The sequence below is a fragment of the Lithobates pipiens genome, unplaced genomic scaffold, assembly GCF_037356315.1.
Source record: "Lithobates pipiens isolate NorthernLeopardFrog02 unplaced genomic scaffold, aLitPip1_a1.2 Scaffold_16, whole genome shotgun sequence".
Taxonomy (NCBI): domain Eukaryota; kingdom Metazoa; phylum Chordata; class Amphibia; order Anura; family Ranidae; genus Lithobates; species Lithobates pipiens.
Window position 1 is genome coordinate 450745845 of NW_027507748.1, and position 25148 is coordinate 450770992.

Sequence of the window (25148 nt, forward strand, 5' to 3'; positions counted from 1 at the left end):
TACGCCCCAATTTAAAGTGGTGGCTAATGAGCACCCCACTACAATCATAACTGCCCCCCCACCATGGTGGCTACTGTGAAAGCATAGCAAAAATTAACTCATGATTCCCATCACAGCCCAAACACTCTGCAAATACAGATTCCGAAAGAATCTCTGCACTATATTTCACCTGACCTCTGTTGCATTGGTCTAGGAAAGGTATCACAACCATCCAACATTTGTTCAAAGACTCTAACCCAAAACCCTTCTCTGCCTTACAAAGAGAATTCAATTTGCCCCAATTGGATTTCTTTAAGTATATCCGTGTGAAGCACTGCCTCGACAAAACCAAACCTCCTTTCTATACAATCCCAGTAGAAGCATGGGAATATTTGAACTCTTCCCCTTCTAAAACAAAGGGTATATCCCTCCTGTACAACATTTAAAACTGACCTAAAAAGGTCAGCTCACAAAATCTAACTCGCATACACATTGGGATAATGATCTAAAATCATCTTTCACAGAACACCAATGGGAAATAGCACTTCGTCCATTTATAAAGCCACAAAATGCTCCACATTATGGGAACCTATCCAAAAACTGTCCCTCAGATAGTACTTAACCCGTTCCAGGTTAGCTTCATACAATCCCAACGCACCAGACATATGTTGGAGATGTCACCTACTCAAAGAAGACCAATTCCACATCTTTTGGAATGTAAAAATGTCCAGATCTTCTGGAATACTGTTTTCCAAATCATTACTGATGTAACACTCCTTCCGGTCCCTATTATTCCTGGCCTAGCTCTCCTGAATCTGAACATAAAAGAAATATCCCAACCACTTAAGACACATAATAACCCACATTCTACTAGCTGCTAGACTATCCATAAGTAGGCTATGGAAAACAGACAAGACTCACACCCCTATCCAGCTTCTGGAAATTGTAAACCTTCATTATGGATACGAAATGATGATGCTTACAGCGAGGGTAGGGCCTCCAAAGGAAAAAGTAGGTGGTCACTGTGTGAGCAGTGGCCAGGTCCCGCTAGATTCCTTTGATGCACTTCACTAATACCTTGACATATTCGTACTGTGACCATAGGCTATGGATGTTCACTTTTCACGTTAAATTTTGGTTACTAGTTCTATGTTTACTCAACTTCCACAACACCCTCCCCTGGGCTACAGTTGAGTTCCCATAGGGGGGTCTGGGGGAGGAACCCGCAAGTTGGTTGTATACCTGTTGGATTAACGTATTGATGCAGCTCCTTGCATGTTTTACTGTTTCTAATATATCTTTATTAGACAATCAACCAAGTATGTACCTTATATTTGACATTCTTTGCCAACTTGTAAAACACCATGCAATGTATACATTATACTCCTTTTGATTATTCTTGAAAAGAATAAAGATTGAAATGAAAAATATATATATTATACACACACACACCAAAGTTGAAGTAATTCCTATTTTTGACCAAACCACCAATAAAATAATTTCAGACATCACGAAAAAGCACAATAGTTGTGACATTTTATTTCAGAGGGAGACGGTTTGCATATGAAGTGGGACTATTCAGTTATATACACACACTTTTCATGAAACATACTGACTGTCCACTGAATGCATAATGTGCGAATTTCAATATACAAAGAGAACTAGTGTTAGGAAAAGGACATCCCTCTTTTGTCTAATTTACATGTAACGCTATGGAATACTGATTAGTCGCTCCTGAAAACATTTTAATAAGCAGGTTGCAAGGAGAGGGAAATGAAAATGATTAATACTTTCATATTCTCCACAACCATCAAAAACGTACACAGGAACACAACTCTAAATAAAAAGAAAAAAAAAAAAAAAATCTATTGCACTCACGTGTAAAAGGCCATGAGGCCCCATATGTTTGACACTGCACTATTTTTTGTAATAAACATTTACAACACGTTTAATAAAACACAATAGAAGTGCAGTGTAATTAGGAATAGGCACCTACTCACAATGTAAAAGTTCAGATAAGTCTCTTCATATTTTCATAAGGTCTACTGCTAAGCTTTGGGCTTTCTGGTTCCCTTAATCCTCAGTGCATTAGGAGAGGCAGTTTTTTTTTTTTTTGGCTACACTCCCTTAGTGACCTGTTAGGTAGTCCTGTGTAGAGTCAGAAGCAAAAGAATCTGCATCTTCGTTATCCGAGTTATCACTGCTGTCATCTGCGGCTGGTTCGCCAGTTAGTGCAATCCGTGCATAGTCATCCGTGTCTATGGATTTGCAGAAGTGAATAGCATATTTTAGCTTCTCCTCAAGAACCTGCTTGCAGGAATATCTAGGAAGCTTCAGCAGAAAGAAGCACGTATATGATTCTGGAAGGAAATGATCTGGAGGATTGTACTTGTCTAAAACCTGTCAAGAAAGGAAACACGAAAACATAAAATCAACATTTGTACACTCTTCACGAAGTGAATTCTGGAAGTACAATCAATTCACTAATTTTAAACGCCCATCACTGTAAACACTGCACATTGCTGTGAATTGCACTGTGATAAGTTCATTTTAAAGTGGTTACTCACCTATACCTGATCTGCATCCAGCACTGTGCAAGTCTGAAGCTGCTCTTCTCCCCTATCCAGCCTCACAGGCTTGGCTGAGAGCAGTGGAATCCATTGGCTCCTGCTGCTGTCATTCAAAACCTGTGAGCAGAGAGTGGGTGGAGGGGTTGAGCCAGGCTGTATGTCTGAATAGACACAAGCAGCCCGGATCAGGAGCAAGCCTGTATGAGCGCCCCCCACAGGAAGCAACTTCCCATGGGGGCTCTTGGTGGGGGGAGAAAAACCACAAGCACTAGCAGGGAACCCCAAAAGAGGTGATTTGGGGCTGCTCTGTGCAAAACCATTGTGCAGAGCAGGCAAGTATTGACGTGTTTATTTTTTGTAATTATTAAAAATCAAAGCTTTACATAATCACTTTAAAGTCAGCGTGAGGCCATGACATGTATATTCAAGTATTCACATATTCATAATAAGCAATAAGCGTTTTTAAACAAGCCATCGCTGACCTCTGTAGCTACAGGCACTGTGGAACTCACGTTCTTGCAGCACCTCAGCTCACTCTGCCCTTTCCTTGCTGCAATTACTGCACAGTGTTCCAATTATCTAATCTCCAATGTAAGCATATGGCATGGGCTCGGGCAGATGGAAGCATAGAGAGATATAGCCGCCCAGAGAGTTGTCTTAACTATATAATGAAGTCTAACTTTTTGTTATACTTACCTGCTCTGTGCAGTGGTTTTGCACAGAACAGCTCAGATTCTCCTTTTCTCCGGTCCCTCTTTGGTGCTCCTGGCCCCTCACTCCTGAGTGCCCACACAGCAAGCAGCTTGCTATGGGGGCACCCAAGCCAACACTGACAGCAGTGGGATACAATGGTGTTTTGCTGCTGCCTCAGCCAATGAGGAGGGAGAGTCCAGGGGGAGCCGAGTTTCTTATGCAACATCGCTGGATTGAGATGGGGCTCAGGTAAATATTAGGGGGGGCTGCTGCACACAGAAGGTTTTTTTTTTTTTCTTAATGCATAGAATGAATATTAAACCCTCTGCCTTTACAACCACTTTTAAATTGACTGCTTCTTTTGTTAACTTTGAGGATGAATTACTCTTCAGTGCCTGCAGCTACAAAGGTTACTAAAGTCTTGCTTTAAAGGCCATTTAATACTTGTTAAAGGGGAACTGCAGTCTGCTCACATAATTTGTAATAAGATCCATCTTTGCAATTCTGAAGCTTCCCTCCAACCACTTTACATATTATTTTATATATACTGTGAGTCTGTACTTGCCAAATATGCTGCAGAAATCTCCCTCCACTGAGTCTGGCTGCAACCATGTTAACTGTGGGCAGCTGAAGCTGCTGCCTGTTCACTTTCTGGAATTACGCAGACACACAGGCACACCTCCAGCTCTGCAGCTGTCATTGGCCTTCTAATGACTCATCCCCCCTGCCTTCCTGGCAAACTCGCACGAGAATGAGAGCTGTGCATGAGGTCATAACCCTAGGCTTTTTACCAGACAAGAAACAGGAAGTGGGTTGTATAAGGTATTTACTGGCAGAAAAAAAAAAGTTTAACTATGCAAAGTTTAAAACAACAAGGGCAGAAGATTTAATAGATAGAAAGTTAAAATAATGACTGAAGGTTCCGCTTTAAGCATATGTTAAATTGTGTAAATATTTGACAGTCAAGTTCGGAGTCAGTCAAACAAAAAATGAAAACTTTAGTAGTAGGTTATAGAATAGTTTAAGGGTTTGAAGAGATTTAACAAGGTAATGTGCGATTACAGTAGCCACAGTTCACCCAAAACGCAGTAATTTTTTTGTATGGACCCAACGGTAAGAAATTAGTAAGAATAGCAATAGAATTTTAACGTGCAAGAGGCAAAAACATATTCAGCATTACCTGAATGACAAAGTCTCGACCTCTAAAGTCAGCTATCGTCCTTGGCAGCCTTGTTCTGCCCCACACAAAGCGCAGAAACAGGGAGCGCTCTGTGTTAGAAAAAGACTCCATTACCTCCCAAAACCACTGAATGAGAGAGGCAGTGGGCTCAATCCCCTTGTATGTGGCTACCGATTTCAGAAGGTGGAGAGGAATATCCGGACTGCCACACACCTAAACAAAGGAAAGATTTCAATGTATTTTTCTTCTACAGACTGAAAAACGACAGCAACACACAGAAATGTTTAGGAGAGGGCATAGAACCAAACTATCCAGCACAAGAGACTTTTATATGACATTAAACAAGATTACTTGCTCACAAATGTGCAGGCTACAAACGTATCAAATGCATTTTTCAGCCTGACAACTAACTCGATCCACCTGTTACCTATTGATAAATTCAGCACGTAACGGTAATTTCATTAGAAGATGGGTGTAGCTGTTTGGTGACTTATTCATGTTACAATACTATTAACGTCCTATGTAAGCATATTCTCACATTAATATTACATTTATACAGTCTGACAGCTGTCAGTTGAGGCTCCGTCCATTGCTACAGTAAGCTTTAACCACGTTAGCGAGAACCTCAGTCACTGAAAGTGTGAAAAACGTAAAAAAAAAAAAAATAGATATGGCATTCATACCACTGACAGAGCCTAACTTAACCAAAAATTTCACAAATATGTCCACTTTCAGCGCTTAGCGACTTTAACTTAACTGAGCTGTAAGCCTTGCGCATTTAAAAGGGGACTAAACAACTTGGTTATTCAAAATATCCCCATATTCTTTATCAGAAAGACAGACCTTTATTCTATCCACTATGCGGACAACAAAGTTGCACAGAAGTTTGGTCAGCTGCCATCGACATTTATGTCTGCTGCTGAAGGCATAAAGCTGAAGTCTAATAAACACTTTTTTTGGACAAACCGCACCAATCTAACATTGTACCTCTGATCCCATGGTCTGCTGGTTAGTGTAATCTTGGCCTCAGCGATGCCAAATGCACATCACAACCGTGATCCTCCAGCACTACAGCGATCAGAGGCGCCAAAGAATCACGCCCCCACAAACCCCCCTGTCCTGTCCCTTCAACCATTCACAAAGCTCCTAGTATTATTTTCTCAGAACACAGCGCATTCTGCAAATGGAGGAATGGCAGATGAATGACAGGACATCTCTTCATTTCACTCATTCTGTAGAAAGAATACTGTGAATGGCAAAGAGTATATGAAAGGGAGGAAGAGTGGCGCACCCTCTCATCCCCAAAAGATCACAGCTGTGGGGAGTATCTGGTATCACTGAAGGGGGGAAGATTATTACCCTAACCAGCAGAAAATGTGATACGCTTCATTAGAGGTACATTATTAAACCAGTGATATATGTCCAAAAACACTACTAGACTTTAAGTTTGAACATGTCCTATTTACCATGCAGAAACGACTATGTGGAATACATTAATATTTTTTAGATGTTTTATGCTAAACAACCAGAAACACTCTAGCTTTGGCTTGGGATAGGCAAACAAACTGTTGTTTTAAAATTCTAACGTAATAAGTACCACAACCATGATCCAACCATGGGGAGAAAACATGCTTACCATAGTTTCAAGTTCATAACCCGTAAAGAGAGAGAGAAGAGGCACAGGAACAACACGTGCCATCCCTTCACGGACTGCTGAAACCTGTTCATCAAACTCATGCAACCTGAAATAGAAAAATGTGCAATATTATGTTTAAACAAGCTCATTTTGAAGCAACACACAAATATTTCCAGTAAATCAAATATCTAAGCAATGACACAGGCTGAGCAAACTAGGTACGGCTAAATATATTTTCTTTTTTTAGCGGTTATCAATGTGACAAAGGAAAATATGAAAAAGTGCAACCAACTAGAATGCAGGTTTATTGTAGTCAGATTCATTGTGAATGCAGTAACCAACATAATCCATTTTGTATAATGCTTTATTAAATAAAACAAAGGTGCTGATGCAGTATGGCCCACATTATGCTGTACAGATGCACAATTTCTATAAACTTTTTGGTTCTGTTCTTATCAACACTATAATGAAAATGCCTTGAGGCAATACACAAAGCAGCAATCGCTCTATGCTTCTACTGCGATTATGTACTTTTGTCTCCATCCAGTGACAGTGCTATTAAAATGCATCTGCTCTCAGGCGCTACCCAGGACCAACGCATAGTCTCTTTTATCCCAGTGTCACTTGTCAACATCAGTTTGGGTAGCAGTCTGATAAAAAGCAAGAGATGGTAAAAGATGCAGACAGCATTGGCAGCAAATGAAGAGAAACCCAATGCAAATTCTAAGAACACTACAAGGAAAGGATTAACAGAGTTTTCCCTTAAAACATTTAGTTAAAAGGCCTATCTGAAAGGCCTTTGATTTACACTAGGCCAGGGCACTGCTGCTCTTTTTCTAGTCAATATGCCTAATGGCTTACAAGAAAATTATCTAACCACCCAGCATCATAAACTGAGCACCCCGATGTAAACTAAAATACTTCAGCTTATAAAAAAAAGGAAATAGTAGTCCAGTTAAACAAGACTATTATAGAATCCGCCCGACCTTCTGCTTCTTCATTAAAGAGCTTGAAAATGAGACCAGAGAATCTAAAGTTTTTCCTGGGTAATGAAGACGTTGGTTTGAGACGTGTTTGGGACCAGTCCCAGATATAGCAAGAGAAAAGTTCCAGAGATTATGTCTGATGGTTCAGTATCCACCTAAACCCTAACGCAAAATAAGAGATGCATTTTGTTTGACAGAGCCCTCACTGACTGTTCCCTACACAGGAGATCTCGTCATACATCAGAAGTAACATATTAAGAGATCAATTTAAATTTCAGAGACCTCAAGCACAACTTAGTGACAAGTTAAAAGATTAATTTCATTTCAGAGATAATAAGTTGGAATTAAATTAAATCACTTTTTTTTTTTTTTTTTAAATCAACGATGGAAAGGATGAGGAGTGAACACTTTTGGTTTAAAACGACAATGAGGTGCTTTCACAATAGTCCCATTTGCTCCCAAGCCCTTAAGCTCAGAGCTATACATGTATTGCACCTAGGAGAACTGTAAAAAAATAAATGGTTCTGTAATTGCAGTTCAGTAGATCACTGGAGCGTGAAATAATTATGAATTAAGACTTTTCACTACCTATTGTGCCAAAATAAAAAATAAAACCATCAAACATTTTTGAGGGAACGAATATGCTATTATGGTCTTAAGGTAAAGCTGTTGCTGAAAAAAAGAGTGCAGATAAAAGTCTAGTTTCATTAAGGCAAATTATCTTTGTGTACAATAATTTCATACAGCCACAAGAGCTTATCACCACCTTCTTTGGAACTCCTACGTGTTCTATTCCTTGCAAGTACAACATAGACTGCATTCTTATGCAGGATAAAGGCAATTTTTTGCTTGGTTTCCTAAATGTGTATTCCTGTATGAATATATATTGTTGAATTTTTTTTGGAGACTGCACTCAATTTTGGGCTCCCCAATCTCTGCTCTTTGGTGTTCACATTATACACTAGACATCTTCATATTGGCAGAATGTGAGAGACAGTGTGTAGTTTAAAGATGAGAGTCCCAACTTTGTACTATTTCCATCATATAACGCAACTGTCTATCATTTGCCATTGTCCGTTACATTCAACACACTGGAAAGTCCTTATGAATATTGTAAGATACCTACCTGTAGCCGATTGCAAGCCTCACATATTCTGCTCGATTGTCAAGTGTAATATGTGTGTGCTTGGAGCTCAGTTGGATATCTTGACCACTTGCACTTGGCACTGTAAAGGGGAGGATCATAGCCTCGAACTCCTCGGAGGTGGCCTCATTGTCCCTTATGTACATAAGTCCAGGGATAAAGTCTTTATCCACCTTAAAACATGGGAACATTATTTACAAAAACAAGTATGTACAAAATCAGGGATTAAACAAAGTTCACCAATATTGCTGCAACCTTTAATGACATTCAGATATTGTAAACTGTATCTAACAGAGCGTCATTATGATCCTGCATATGGTACTCAAGTAAGACTGTTTTAATTAAATTATGAATTAACTGTGTTTTGTTTTTCTGCAGTTCACTACTTTGCTTTTGAATGTCTAATTAACCTTTAGCATTATGTATGTACCATACATCTGAAGGGCCAATGAAAGGATCCTATCAGCCAAATAGTCCCTAAGAGTGGCCAGAAAGACTTTAAAGTGGCTGTAAACCACCGGGAAAAAAAATGCAATACTCACCTTACATCGAAGCCCTCACAGCGGGCCCGGCACACTGCTCTGTCTGACAACATGTCTCCCAGAGTTATTTCCGGGTATCGCAGGCCCTGGCGCCGGGAGCTGCCGGTAATGGCAAGTCAGCTGAAGTAATGGCATGAACGAACCGTTGCTTCAGTGAGCATGTGCCTATGACGCTGGCACATGCTGAGGTAGGGGATTTCTTCTAAACCGTGCAGGTTCAGGAGATATCCACAGCAATTACAGGTAGGCCTTATTATAGGCTTAACTGTAGTGAAAAGTGGTCTGTAAGGGTTTACAACCACTTTAAAACATGGACAGTCGCTTCAACAAACATGATAGGACTAAGCTAGGAGTCCAGCCACAAGTTTGTTGCTTACCATCAACCTCTTCTGTAGATTTTATATGAGAACAAGGAAGTATTAGAGAGGCTGAAACAAATTTACAACTATGTCACTGATGGAGACCCACTCTACACAAAATGAGAAAAGGTTTTAGCAGGAGTTAAAATTTCACAGCAGAAACAAAACATCAAATTCATCTTGTTGAGGTCGTACTTCATACAGTGGGTTTGTGCATTAGTGTTGAATTCTTAGAGAGACCAGAGTGCTTTTTTTGTGAATTAGGGAATGCCTTCATGGTTCAGTTGGCTGTTGGATCACGTCATAGATTGCCACCTATGCATCTATCGGCATTCAACAGCAACATTTTACTGGATAAATAAGAGCTCCTCTTCTAGTAATGATATATATAAATTTCTAGTAGAAGTTAGCCACATTCAATTGGACTTATTCTGTTATGCTGAAGTTGTGTAGCTTATCGAGCCACTTCTTCAGTTCCTAGAGTGTCAGGAAGAATCCCCAGCATTTATATTCACACCATAGGACACCTTAACCCAACCACCATGAAATTTGTAAATGTCAATTGTCCAAGAGCAGGATGAGAAATTGTGAGTTGTGGTGCCAACCTGTCCTAACGGTATAACCCAAGTTTGTGTCAGAAAGCCTACATAGTAACAAACACTTACGCAGGCTTCCTGACACATATTCCGACCCCCTATGCTGCTCTTGGATAAGCTTCAAAACATCTTCAACATCTTTAAAGTAACAAATCCAGTTGAATAGTGACTATTAGATATACCACGACCTGGATAAATGTGAACCCTCACAGACATGTATAGAATTACCTCACTGAGGTCTGCAATTGTCAGATTCATGCCTGCTAGCTGCTTCCACACCGGTTCAGCCAGATTAAGACTTAGTGGACTCCCTGTTCGAATGGCAATTCCTAGAAGCACACCTAGAATGTAAAAGGCCACATAATTTAATATTGGATGAGCCACTCAAGTTTAAGCAGTTCAAGATATTTTCCCATGACAAAACATTGTAAGCAGTTAGTCATCTGAAACTGGTAGTGTGTAAAGTTTGATACTCACAAGTGTATCCTCAAAACACAAACTAATACTAAAAAAGGGAGGAGGGAAAGGAAGATTGAACAGTGACAACAATTCTGCCTTATATCATTCTCTCGCATATGTCCTACAGAGTAGCAGACCTGAAAAAGGTATGAACTTTACAAGGTTTCCTCTGCTAACACAGATTATCCCTCTGGGAAGAAATATACTTAAGGGAAATCAACTCAATAATTGTGCCCGACTAAAATCATACAAGGCTTTAAAATGTAAAGTTTTTAACTTCAGTGTGTTTTCCTCCTCCACCTTTTCGGATGACTGCTTTTGTCAGATATTAGACAGAGGACTGTTCAGTTATGCTGGGTGCCCCTGGGACTTTCCGCTAACAGGTCAGGGTCTGCTTGCAGCGTGCCCTTTCATAGTGCAGGTGCACGTAGTAGGTTACCCATTAGTGCAGGAGTTTCACTACCTCAGAATGCTCTCTGGACCGGCTTCCCTGTCTAGGAGGTTTTGCTACAGCCATGCATGACTGTCACAGAATGCTCAGCTTATCTCAGACCCTGATTGCAGAGGCCACAAATGCACCTTGCCCTGAAAATACAGTGGCTTATCTGCCTGCAGGCTTGGTTGCTTTCAAGCCTGTGGTTGTGAAAACCTTGTCTGATACTGAATCACTCAAGTTGCTGACTGAGAAGCTTTCCCCTAAGGAGTTGTAATTAGAGGTCGAACGATATATATCGGCTGATATTTGGCGTTTTTTAATTAATCGGAATTGGCCGATCGTGCTGTTAAAAAAGGCCGATGATACTTTCAGCGCGACTTGAAAATGACTTCAGTAATAGAAGTCAATGCAAGTTGCCTGAAGACAACTTGTTTTCTCTCTGGGCAGTCTGCCAAGAAAAGAGCAAAGAGATACAATGTTTACATTTCTGAATGAATTCAACTCAGTGTGTAGAGTTCTCAGTTTAGCCATTTAAAGACCAAATCTTTTCTGACACTTGATGCTTACAAATAAAAACCCTGCATTTTCTGCTAGAAAATCACTTAGAATCCCTAAAACTTATATATATTTTTGTTAGCAGAGATCCTAGGGAATAAAATAGCAGTTGTTGCAATATTTTATGTCACGCGATATTTGCGCAGCGGTCTTTCAAACGCAATTTTTTGGGAAAAAATACACTGATTTAAAAAAATAAAAAAATAAATAAAACAGTAAAAGTTAGTCCATTTTTTTTCATCCAAAAGTTTTGATTACCTGTTTTTGTGTAATATATATATCTATCTATCTACACACATACTTCCCATGTCCTTCAATGGACTTGAAGAAAAAGGATTTTATGGCACCTACAAGAATCCGATAATTTTTTAGATTTATGATGGAAGTGAGACATGGCTTACTGGTTCCTTTAAAAGTGATGCAGTGAATGTCTTTGCACCCCCCCTCCCTGAATCTTTGATACTCATCTTGTCATTGTTCTGTCGCTTCTGTCTTCGTTGCAGCTGACAACAATACCAGGTGCTTCTGGGTAAGAGGGGACATGTGACCTCTTCCAATGTGATAGTGCTTGGGTCAAACAGCCAATTCCCAGACCTGAACACCTGAATCAGGGGAGTAACTTTTCTGCTTCTCTTAGGAGTATGACACTAGGGCGTTTAGGGCTGGTGACAACAAAAAAAAACCCCCAAAAAAAACAAAAAAAAAAAAACAGGGTATATGAAACAATGTACTTACCTAAAAATCTAAACATGTTCATGTGGAGAGGTGTCTTGGCAGCTGGATTTAATAGGAAGCAGTCTCGATTAGCCCCAGACTCATCCCGTCCATTAGGTGTCACAATGAGCAAAGGAGTGAGGCCATTCTGAAGTTCTTCACACATTTCTGCAATGGACTCACTGTAACCACCACCACAATCATCCACAGACTCACCTAGAAAATAAAAATAATTTATAGACATCAGCCAGATCTGGTAAAATACACTCAGTTTCACACTACTACTACTACTGTTTCAATGAAAACATCACAATACCAATATATGCAGACTACATAGAAGAAAGCTTTTGTAGCTTCCCAAATCAAATAAGATGTAGCATAACAACAAATACAGAATGTTATTTTGTGGACAAAAAACAACTCACTGCACAAATAGGCTTTGAATGTTTGTTGTACTATACATACACTGTATGCCACCATATATGTCCAAACATTAAACCCATATACTAAATAATTACTAGTAATGATCAATAGCAACTATGACCCCATAAACTGCATCTCCCGTGTGTACCTTTAAAAAGTAAAAATTAAGAATAAAAATGCAATATATATATATATAACCCAAAATGAATTACTCAAGGTATCAAGCAACTAAATGGATTGTCATTCATATGCTGGATACCTTAAGTAATGCCCATGTTCCATAATCTTCCTGTGTGTGCGTCTCAATTTTCTTGCACACTGTTCTTTGTTAATACTACGCCGAGAGTGGTGCATTCTTGCACTTTTTCCTGTCATTCCATATCCATCAGAAAATCTTCAAGAAGCTGCGATATGCTGATGTGTTTACAGAAAGTATTGATATGCTTTGTCTAGTCATGCTTAAGTGAGTGCAGTAGTTATCCATTTTTTTTAATTTATTTTTTTTATATTGATTCTCACACTACTACTACACTTAAGACAGTAGCGCTCTTTCCCCTCTCCTGCTTTTTGCTTTCAAATTACGAGCAATTAAATTTCCAAACATTCATTACCAACAAATTTGACCTTCCAGACACGATGAGGTAGCAGAAGGCTGTCAGGACTAAAGGAAGTCATTTTTGCACACATCTGGCCAAAGACAGATTTGGTACCATCTGGTCCTGCCAAACCTCCTTTACTCCTTGAGCGTTTGACCTAGGAAAACAAAAGTAAAGAACACTTGCAAGATCAGCCAGTTGTCAAAATAGGACTCTAAATCCATTGTTTAATACATAATGGAACGAAACAAGCTCAAAACAGATCAATGCATAGTCCCCATATATTATGTTGCCTGTTTTTTTGTTTTGGGGTCCCTTCACACCTTTGTATGCATTAATGCATGTGGGTTCATGAGTTGTAGCGCGCTGCGGTAAGGCAGCTCATACATTTTGAATGGGGTCTTATTGCACCTGAACACAAAAAACCCAATTTACAAGTTATACTTTAGTGCTCTCATAATGTAAGCCTATGAGCATTTAGACTTGAGTTATTGCACTGGCTATTTTTCCAACATATGTATTCCATATCTTGGAGTACAGTACAGGACACAGGCAAGTATTCATAGATTCTGGGTTATAGGCTCATAAATCCAGGGGACTGGACACTGGAAAAACATTCAAGAACATGGATGCTTCCCCTATAACCCTACCCCACTCAGCGAGTTCTTCACTTTGTAGCAAGTAATAAAGAAATGGAAGGGATGGTGGCCTGTGGCTTGTATTCAAAGATGTGGCATTTACGGGCAGTCAAAATTCCTCTGATATTAATCATATAGTACAGGACAAAGGCAGACCATGGGATGTCCCCAAGCAATAAATGAGAAGGGTGAAAAACTAGGCAAACAGAACTGTGCCAACAGGCCCAACAAGGGTCAGGACGACACAACTTCAAAGTGCCACTGCAAAAACCTTGTGGCCCAAAGCTGCATCTGCAGAAGATTGAACATCCAGCTGGGAAAAGACCAGGTGGTGTCCCTACACAGCTGGGCTACTAAGGTCTGAAATGCCCAGGACACTCCCACTGATCTGGTGGAATAGGTGCATAAAAGAACAGGGGGAGACTTGTCCTTGAGAGCGTAAGCTCTAGCAGTCAGATTTCAAATGGCTGTATGTCTGGGAAATAAAGAGTGATTTCCTTAGTATGCTTTTGTGCAGGGCATAAGGATGGTCCTCATTAAGGTGGAAGACAGATGCCACATTGGGAATAAAGGATGGTCTTGGGCGCAAGACAACCTTGTCTGTGTGAAGTATGAGGAAGGGCGCTTCAAGAACTGGGTTCAATAGGGATGGACCACGGTCCTAAATCTGTACAATGCCCTGCGGCTATACACACATTGCACTGCCAAAATGAGTATCCATGCAGGGTCTAGCACTCAAAGCAACATTATAGGCCATCTTCACAGCGTGGGGCCTAGGTATAATTCCAAAGGTTTAGCCGATCCTGATGCATTTCTTCTATTTGTGGCATTAGAAGGCAGTGAGGAGTTGATTAAAGAACTCGAAGATAAAATAAAAAAAAAAATGTTAAAAAAAAAAAAAAAAAAAAAAAAGTTGACATCGATTTCTCTGTGAAGGGGAAGAGGTCACCGTCAAGCACTAGCAAAAAACTGAGGACTCACAAAGTGGGGTAGGGCTTATATTTGGGGGGGGGGGGAGGAGGTGTGTGCCCAGGGAGTGCATCTTCGAAAGCTTTGCCAAAATCCAATCACCTGAAGGTGCGAGCCTATAATCCCAAGTCTTTTAATACTTTGCTTGTGTCCCCCCTGTAGTGCACCATTATAATATACAATTAGCGCAAGTCAAACTTGACAAAAACATGAAAGTGCTTAGGAAACAGACAGACAATACACAAACGTACCTGTATTCGGTTTAATTCAACCACTGGACCATGCTGGCGGTCTCGTACCATTGTTGCCTGAACAACTTTACGGAATGCAGCTTCCTAGAAAATGATATTTCAAAGTCACGCTAAATTCATAAAAAACTGACCACTTATGTGCATTTCTCTTTTCTTTTACCATGCCGAGTATGTAGACCTCTACAACATTATGGTGCATTTTATTATTGTTGACATACTTTATATTTTACACAGGTGTGGAACTATTAACTATATAATAGCTTTAATTCCCCTCTAGATTATAGATCTTTGTTATATAACAGTTAAGCTTTGCAAGTCTATACTTTGGAAGTTTAGTAATTTAACTTTAAATGAGCTACTCTGCTTTTTAAATAAAGTCAAGTGGGGGAAAAAAAAAAAAAAAGAATGATTTATGAATTTAACTAAAACATGGTTTATATAAAATATTGCTCCATAGGAGTTTACTTTTAATTATTTCAAGGGATTCCTCTGGCTGTGATATAGTAAAAGCTATTATGATTTATCAGTGATCCATTAAGTAGTACCACATCAAAGAGTCTTTTACAGACTTATAGTTTTACTTCAGCAGAAGATGTAGTTGAAGTCATAAATGCCACATTTTTATCTGACCCCTATTTAAAAAAATAAAAAAAATAAAAAATGTATGCAAAATGTGTACCTGCCTGCAGAAAATATGAATTGGTTACTGCGTTTTACCCCTATTTTCCAGCAGCAATATTAATCCTTTGCAACTGACTTAGACGTTTTTCAAAATGCTCCTCACAATTTCCTAAATACTTAGGTCAGTTTGTCTCTTTTCATATTTTGAACCTTTTCTCAATTTCAGAGTAATTGTCCTCAAATATAACACCTTCTGCAAGACCTTATGGGTTCTACAGTTCCCTGAACGCCAAGCAATTATTACAAGACATGCCACTTGGCAAGTTTGACATCTTTGTGTTAAAGTTTGTACTTGTTCCAAAAGCTCACTGGCAAACACTAAATGCTTTTTTTCTCCTCTCAGTTTGCACTGGATAGACTGGTGTCTATCAACATTACCAACTATAAAACTTTAACCTCTAATGAATCCAGTTTGTTAACTTTACTCTACCCTTTAACAAACTCTTAACATAACAAACGTGCAATTAATCTTAGTATAACTTGGCTGGTTATAGACGTCACTTAGACTAATTAATTTTAATTCAAAGCACACCCATGTTTTTCCCAAGCAGCAATCAACTAATTCACTTTAAAAGGTGGCCTCATAAACAGCATTAAGTGAAGAGGAACACCAGGTACTGTAGATAATGTGACTTCCCCCTTTCTCCCTCTTGGCAGCTGTGGTTCTAGGCTGCTCAGACACCCAGACCTGTAACATGGAGGCAAGGAAAGAGGCCTAAACCCTTGTAAGCGCAGAGTTAATCTTTGAAATTTAAACAGGTTTTAATCTCTTTGCTCCCAGCATCTAAAAAGAGCGGCGCGAGAACACAAATAACACAAGTATGTGTAGCTGCTGGAGCCCCAGTAAAGTTAACTTTATGTGCTTTGCCCACGCAGGACAAACCAAAATTCACTTTAAGTACTAAGGTCTCATCTTCCTTTATACCCACAAAAAAATTGTCCAATACGTTTGGCTTCTTCGCTCAATCTTAGGGGTTTATTTACTAACGCTGGAGAGTGCAAAATCAGGCTCACTTATGCATAAAAACCAATCAGCTTCCAGGTTTTATTGCCAAAGCTTAATTGAACAAGCTGAGGTTAGAAGCCGATTGGTTTCTATGCAGAAGTGAACCTGATTTTGCATTCTCCAAATTTAGTAAATAAACCCCTTCAAGTTTAGCCTCTGGTCCCCTCCAGCCTCATAAAAGACAACTCAGATAGATAGACTGGTACACATTTAGAAGTTATTATTTTCAGGTTTACATTCAAAAAGAGCTGACTTACTGATTAAAGAGGAAGTAAACCCTGATGAGTTTACTTCCTCTTTCATTCCCTGCAAAGGTAAAGCATAATGGACTACTATGCATCGCATAGTAGTCCATTATGTGTCACTTACCTGACACAGGAGCCAGCGATGTCACCGCTGTCCCCTGTAGTCGGGCGCATCCATCTTCTCGGTGGGTCTCGCTGCTCCGCCGCTGTTGTTCGGAGAAGCCGCGATTACGTCACTCCCGCGCATGCGCATGGGAGCCGCCACGCGCGGCATATTCGCCGTTGACGGTGCCGCGCTCAGTGAGCCTGCGCGCCATCTACGGCGCATGCGCCATAGACAGCGGTGCTTGTCTTTTGGCAAATATCTCCTAAACTGTGTAGGTTTAGGAGATATTTCTTGGACATACAGGTAAGCCTTAACTAGTTGCTGACCGCCGGCCGTCAAATGACGGCCAGGCGGCGCACCTATTGTGGCGGGAGGCCGTCATATGACGGCCTCCCGTTTAAACAGGGAATGCGCGCGCGTGCGCGCGCATCCCTGTTTCTTCGGTGGCGGCGTGTCACGGAGACACCGCTCGCCACCGAAGAGGGTGAACAGCCATTCGTTATGGCTGTTTACCACGTGATCGGCCGTGATGAAGTCACGGCCGATCACAGATGGTCACACCCCGAACGCGATCGCGCTGCGCGTGCACGTCGGTGGCGGCGTGTTCCCCGGGAACACTGCTCGTCACCGACGCTGGTAAACAGCCATTGGCCGGCTGTTTACCCACGTGATCGTCTGTGATCATTTCACAGCCGATCACAAAAATGTAAACAAACTGCGGTAACGGGATGTTACCGGGTTCTCCTCCTCACACACCGATCGTGTATGAGGAGGAGATTGCGGTAACATCTCGTTACCGCATACAGTGTACACCAATCATACTGATTGCCCCCCCCCCCAATAAAGAGGACCTGTCACCACCCCTCATAGTACCTGTCAATCACAGTCCATCAGAGTACCTGTCACAGTCCATCAGAGTATTTGAGTACCTGTCACGGCACATCAGAGTACCCGAGTACCTGTCACGGCACATCAGAGTACCCGAGTACCTGTCACGGCACATCAGAGTACCCGAGTACCTGTCACGGCACATCAGAGTACCCGAGTACCTGTCACGGCACATCAGAGTACCCGAGTACCTGTCACGGCCCATCAGAGTACCCGAGTACCTGTCACGGCCCATCAGAGTACCCGAGTACCTGTCACGGCCCATCAGAGTACCCGAGTACCTGTCACGGCCCATCAGAGTACCCGAGTACCTGTCACGGCCCATCAGAGTACCCGAGTACCTGTCACGGCCCATCAGAGTACCCGAGTACCTGTCACGGCCCATCAGAGTACCCGAGTACCTGTCACGGCCCATCCGAGTACCTGTCACGGCCCATCAGAGTACCCGAGTACCTGTCACGGCCCATCAGGGTACCCGAGTACCTGTCACGGCCCATCAGGGTACCCGAGTACCTGTCACGGCCCATCAGGGTACCCGAGTACCTGTCACGGCCCATCAGGGTACCCGAGTACCTGTCACGGCCCATCAGGGTACCCGAGTACCTGTCACGGCCCATCAGGGTACCCGAGTACCTGTCACGGCCCATCAGGGTACCCGAGTACCTGTCACGGCCCATCAGGGTACCCGAGTACCTGTCACGGCCCATCAGGGTACCAGAGTACCTGTCACGGCCCATCAGGGTACCAGAGTACCTGTCACGGCCCATCAGGGTACCCGAGTACCTGTCACGGCCCATCAGGGTACCCGAGTACCTGTCACAGTCCATTAGAGTACCGAGTACCTGTCACAGTCCATTAGAGTACCGAGTACCTGTCACAGTCCATTAGAGTACCTGTCACAGTCCATCAGGGTACCCGAGTACCAGTCACAGTCCACCATTAGAGTACCCGAGTACCTGTCACAGTCCATTAGAGTACCCGAGTACCTGTCACAGTCCATTAGAGTACCGAGTACCTGTCACAGTCCATTAGAGTACCGAGTACCTGTCACAGTCCATCAGGGTACCCGAGTACCTGTCACAGCCCATCAGGGTACCCGAGTACCTGTCACAGCCCATCTGTGTACCAGAGTACCTGTTCCAGTCCATCTGTGTACCAGAGTACCTGTCACAGTCCATCTGAGTACCCGAGTACCTGTCACAGTCCATCTGAGTACCCGTCACCAGGCCATCAGAGTACCCGAGTACCCGTCACCAGGCCATCAGAGTACCCGAGTACCTGTCACCAGGCCATCAGAGTACCCGAGTACCTGTCACCAGGCCATCAGAGTACCCGAGTACCTGTCACCAGGCCATCAGAGTACCCGAGTACCTGTCACCAGGCCATCAGAGTACCCGAGTACCTGTCACCAGGCCATCAGAGTACCCGAGTACCTGTCACCAGGCCATCAGAGTACCCGAGTACCTGTCACCAGACCATCAGAGTACCCGAGTACCTGTCACCAGACCATCAGAGTACCCGAGTACCTGTCACCAGACCATCAGAGTACCCGAGTACCTGTCACCAGGCCATCAGAGTACCCGAGTACCTGTCACCAGACCATCAGAGTACCCGAGTACCCGTCACCAGGCCATCAGAGTACCCGAGTACCCGTCACCAGGCCATCAGAGTACCCGAGTACCTATCTCCAGCCCATGTCTCATAGAATATACGTTGGGGTGTTTGCTTTCCAAAATGGGGTCATTTTGTGGGTAATTTCACTGTCCTGGTGGTCCAGGACCTTCAAAAGTGTGATGGGTAGGAATGAAATGAGATGTGTCATTTATGCTCCTAGAACGCCTGAACGTACTACTTCAATGTTCGGCCTCTCTATGTGGCCAGGCTGTGTAAAAGTCCTACACATGTGGTATCGCCATACTCGGGAGGAGTAGCAGAATGTATTTTGGGGTGTAATTTTTGCTATATACATGCTATGTGTTAGAAATATCTTATAAATTGACAATTTTGTGTAAAAAAAAAATGCGTTTAAATTTTTTTCCACATATTCCAAAAACTTCTGGGAAAAAATGAACCGTTCAAAAGACTCATTATGCCTCACAGATTATAAGTTGGGGTGTTTGCTTTCCAAAATGGGGTAATTTTATGGGAAATTCCATTGTCCTGGTACTCCAGGGCCTTCAAAAGTGTAATAGGTGGTTGAGAAATGAGATGCGTAATTTTCGCTCATAGAACGTCTGAAGGTACTACATCAATGTTAGTGTTCTGTATGTGGCCAGGCTGTGTAAAAGTCCTACACATGTGGTATCGCCGTACTCGGGAAGAGTAGCAGAATGTATTTTGGGGTGTAATTTGTTGTATGCATATGCTGTGTGTGAGAAATAACCTGATAATATGACAATTTTGCAAAGACTTGTGGGAAAAAATGACAACTTAAAAAAACTCACCATGCTACTTACTTAATACCTTGGGATGTCTACTTTGTAAAAAGGGGTCATTTGGGGGGTATTTGTACTTTCCTGACTTGTTAGTGTCTCAAGAAATGAGGTACACCTGATGTACTGAAGGCCTGATCAGAAGTGATCAATTTTCAGTGATTGGCACCATAGTTTGTAGACTCTATAACTTTCACAAAGACCAAATAATATATACTAATGTGGGTTATTTTTACCAAAGATATGTAGCAGTATAAATTTTGGCCAAAATTTATGAAGAAAAATTACTAATTAGCAAAAATTAATGACAAACGAAGAAAAAGGCATTTTTTTCACAAAATTTACGTTTTATTTTATTTATAGCACAAAAAATAAAAAACCCACTAGTGATTAAATACCACTAAAAGAAAGCTCTATTTGTGTGGAAAAAAGGACGCAAGTTTCATATGGATACAGTGTAGGATGACTGAGTAATTGTCATTCAAACTGTGAGCGCTGAAAGCTGAAAATTGGTCTGGTCAGGAAGGGGGTGTAACTGCACTGTACTGAGGTGGTTAATCTAGGCTTACCTATAGGTCGAAGTGTGTTGTAAGGGTTTACAACCACTTTAAGTATTTTGTGTAAGCTTTGTATCAACACTGTATATATGTATAATGTGTTTAACAGTGCTATCTATTTTGGCATACTTGCCATTAAAGTATGAACTCTTAGGCCTGCCATACACGGTGCACATTTCTTTAATCATCAGCAAATCTGGCAGGCTGGTTGTACCAAAGTTGATCGATCAGCTTGGTACAACCAGCCATTCCATTATGCCGTGTACACACGACCGGACTTTGACGGACTAGGTCTGACAGTCTTCCCGATGGACTTTCGGCGGAGTTCTGGCGGACTTTATGAATGAATGGACTTGGACATACACAAATCACACCAAAGTCTGATGAATTCGAACATGACGACGTACGACTGAACTAGAATAAGGAAGTTCATAGCCAGTAGCCAATAGCCCTAGCATCAGTTTTTGTCAGTTGGATTAGCATACACACGAATGTATTTCTCGGTCCGGCGGAGTTCCAGTGGGAAAATTTAAAACATGTTCTATTTCTAAAGTCTGACGGATTTTTGGCAAGCAAAGGTCCGATGGAGCCCACACCAGATCGAATTGTCCGACAGACTTGTTCCGTTGGACCTTTGCTGTCAAAAAGTCAGTTTGTGTGTACGCAGCATTACCGGTTCGAATCTCGGCCAGTTCAGCATTCAAACCATGTATGACAGGCTTTAGTTATATTGTACACATAGTAAAGGGAACACTGTTTTTTTTAAATGATTTGAAGATGGGTACATGTAAAAAAACAAAAAAAAAACAAAAAAAAAAACGGAAATATTTTAATAATTTCTAAATATGTTATTGTATGCATTAACTTCATACTCAATAAAAGCATTGGTTGAATTTAAATATTTTTGTATAATAAAGCTTTCTAGGTTTCAGAGGTCATCTGGTACCCCAAAAAGAGGTAGGGTCAGCTTACTAAATATTCATTACCCTTTTAAACAGTTTGCCAATCAAATATCCAAAATTTCGAACTGATCTTCTCCCCCCGCTCCTCAACCCCTAGTGCTTCCTCCAAGTTTACCCTTCCTTCATTTGGTATATCATGTATGTCCCTGGTAAATAGTAATGGTCCCATATCAATTGTAGAGTTAAATAGATTATGGCATATTTGTACCTTTCCTTGCGATATAAGAATTCCACGGAGAGTGTCAAACCCAACAGAAGGACCATGCCCTGTCTCTTCCAGTCGCCCCTCCAAATCAAACATAGGGATGCATGGACAAAACAGTTCAGAGATGTGATGGAGTAACAGCAATCTATTTCTCAGTCCAATAATTGCAATCTCTTGAAGATGGTTATACTCCATAGGAACCTTTAAAAAAGGATAAAGCTTTAACACATAGTTACAGACACAAAACTGTCAGCTGTGTAATTAAGGACCTTACCAGTTTTTTTTAATAGAAACTCAAGTCAAGATGAAAAAACAAAACAAAACAAAAAAATAACTTTTCAAGCAGCACTATTCGCTTCTTACCATTAAAATGTTTTACCTTATACTACTGCGTTAATTCTAAGACTACAATTAGCTTTGACTCCCATATTGCACCGATCTAGAAATGTCTGAACACATCCCAAATCTACTTGCCTTCTTTGATAAAAACATGCCACTACTACAGCTACTACAGGAGAGCAAATTTACACAGGATTCTGTGCTAATTGTGTGACAACAGCCAATGCAGACATTCCTACTGCCAAGCCTGATCTTTAAATTCCAGCTACAATTTTTGGATGTAGGATCTAGGTCTACTGCATGGTTAATATGGACAATGAATTTCTAAATGGGAGAACATGTGTAGACAATTTAGAACCGCACAGCACCCATGCTGATTATTCACTTTTTGGGTTCTACCAATTGCCAGGTTGATATAAATTAAGTGTTAATGGTCTAGGACAGTGATGGTGAACCTTGGCACCCCAGATGTTTTGGAACTACATTTCCCATGATGCTCATGCACTCTGCAGTGTAGTGGAGCATCATGGGAAATGTAGTTCCAAAACATCAGGGGTGCCAAGGTTCACCATCACTGGTCTAGGAAGACATATTACAAGAAACAGATCTACATTACAACCCTGGTGAGTCCTTTGTAAAAATGACATTTTTGCATATTTAAAACAGTTTTGAAATCATATATTTGATAATCACAGGCTAAATTTTATAAGGGAAGGTCCAATAGCAAAAAAAAAAAATTTTGAAGAAAAAGCCATCCTAAAATAAATGCAAAAGAAAGCCATAAAGAAAACATTATGATCTATTTGCACAAAACACCAATGCTTTATATACCGTTATATGCAAACTGTAATTACCTGTGTGGGAAGCTTGCCAGCATTAGCAGGTTTACTTGTGGACCAAGCCAGCGTGTGAGCAGACCCACAAGCTACTCTGTTTATTTTTTTGCCCTGAAGGGCAGCCACAAGGCGAGGTCGCTGAATTGCATTTGTTGTTCCATCACCAAGCTGTCCTTCATCATTATCTCCCCATGTGTATACTTCACCTATACAACAGAAACTATAGTTGTATTACACATATTAATTGTGGCAATAAACATTACTCCTCAATATGCCTCTTTCAATACAATTCCTTATAACTTATTTAATGTAAAAAAAAATAAAAAAAATAGTAAAAGTGAAAAGGTGCCATCACTGAGTACCAGGCCCAAACAGAACAACAAAATGTCTTCATGATGAATTTGTTAGTCCAGCAAGTTGTCTCTTGAAAATCGCTTTAAACCGTCTAAATTCAAAATCAGCCCGGTCAGAATCGATCTGATGCTTAACATTTCGTAGCTGCTGAGGAAAACACTGTAGCTGGGAATACTGGAGAGGTGATGACAAATAGTGGCAACATTCTTTAAAGGTCAACTCCATTTAAGATTATTTTACATCCATATTTAGGGCTTGTTGACACACTGGAGGTGTCTCTCAGCATGCATACTTTTTGTGCGTTTCCACGCATCATGTTTTAGGGCAGTCCAATCATTTTAAAGGACTGACTTGGCATGAAAAAAAAAAAAAAAAAAAACACACAAACACACATAAAAAGTGCAGGTGCAATTTAAAAATTATGCAGTAGCATGTTTTCCTGTGGGAGCGAACAGGCTTACATTTGGCTAGGTGCATGGTTGTGTAATTAAAAATTAATGGTACTTGCACACATCTGCAAAATGCAGTGCCTTCTTATGTGGTCCAGAAAAATTCATGATTTGTGCGCGTTTCCATAACGCACCCAGTGTGAACAAGTCCTTAAAGTGCAACATGGTGGCAAATGGACTCCCCTCACCCCCAAAAAGGTTACATAAGATACTGTATTTAGTATGCTGTTCTCACCGGGGTTTTTTTTTTCCCCCATGCAATCGCTGATCTAAAAAGCAATATTGTATATCTGTACATAAAGGTGGATAAGGAACACACATTATATATCTCACAGGGTCTATTGCGATAAAAGCATTGTGATTGCAATAATGGAGTTACACCCATAGTCCGCATTTTACTAAAAACACATTTGAGGAACATCTGCTTAGAACAGATGGACCTTTAAAACAATACTAAAGCTGCAAATGGACCTGGTAAATTACTAAACCAATAACATATGGTTTTATGTACCTTGTCGCAATTCCTTAAATTGATGAGAAGGGAACAAACAGACCTCATATACCAGCAGCACAGAATGTCACACAACCAAAATTACTTCAAAATTCCAATTTAGAGGGGAAAAAAAAAAATGATTTATACCTTGTTAGCCAGCAGTCTGTCAAACATATTTTGTTCCCAATAGAAGGCAAAGTCACAGGTGTGATATCCTGTAATGCTAACTCAAAGTTATTTATAAAACTGGCAAACCTGACTCAATTTACTTTGTTAGCATGATACATCATAAATGAGTCGGAAAAAAAATAGTGCACATTTATACATGGAAAATCTGTGTGCATATACCTTGATTTAAAAGATATGTGTAGCTTTGCATGCACCTACACCAATTAGCAAGGTGAAGGTATATGCAAAGAGATAGAGATATTAGATATAGAACACACACACACACACTTGTGCTCGTAAGTTTACATACCCTGGCAGAATATATGGTTTCTTGGCCATTTTTCAGAGAACATGAATGATTATTGAATGATTTGATTTTAAATCATAACAACAGAAACTACCCAAATGACCCTGATCCAAGGTTTACATACCCCAGTTCTTAATACCGTGTATTGCCCCCTTTAACATCAATGACAGCTTGAAGTCTTTTGTGGTATTTTTGGATGCGCCCCTTTATCTTCTTAGATTGTAAAGCTGCCCATTCCTCTTGGAAAATAGCCTCTAGTTCCTGTAAATTCTTGGGCTGTCTTGCATTAACTGCACGTTTGAGATCAAACAAGAGTGGCTTGATGATATTGAGGTCAAGAGACAGATGGCCACTCCAGAACCTTCACTTTATTCTGCTGTAGCCAATGACAGGT

General features: G+C 40.9%; 1 protein-coding gene across 8 annotated transcripts in view; it reads right to left on the reverse strand.

Moving 5' to 3' along the window:
- Positions 1–1498: 1498 nt before the first annotated feature.
- Positions 1499–25148, reverse strand: part of HERC2 (HECT and RLD domain containing E3 ubiquitin protein ligase 2) — a 232709-nt gene continuing 209059 nt past the window's right edge. For all 8 annotated transcript variants that reach the window (XM_077482785.1, XM_077482784.1, XM_077482781.1 and 5 more), the window contains 10 exons: positions 23002–23189; positions 21812–22009; positions 14727–14810; positions 12884–13025; positions 11871–12065; positions 9914–10026; positions 8171–8361; positions 6059–6164; positions 4423–4635; positions 1499–2379 (listed from right to left, as the gene is read on the reverse strand). In XM_077482785.1, coding sequence (XP_077338911.1) covers positions 2107–2379; positions 4423–4635; positions 6059–6164; positions 8171–8361; positions 9914–10026; positions 11871–12065; positions 12884–13025; positions 14727–14810; positions 21812–22009; positions 23002–23189 — 1703 coding nt within the window. In that variant the 3' untranslated portion in view covers positions 1499–2106. The remainder of the gene's footprint in view (positions 2380–4422; positions 4636–6058; positions 6165–8170; positions 8362–9913; positions 10027–11870; positions 12066–12883; positions 13026–14726; positions 14811–21811; positions 22010–23001; positions 23190–25148) is intronic.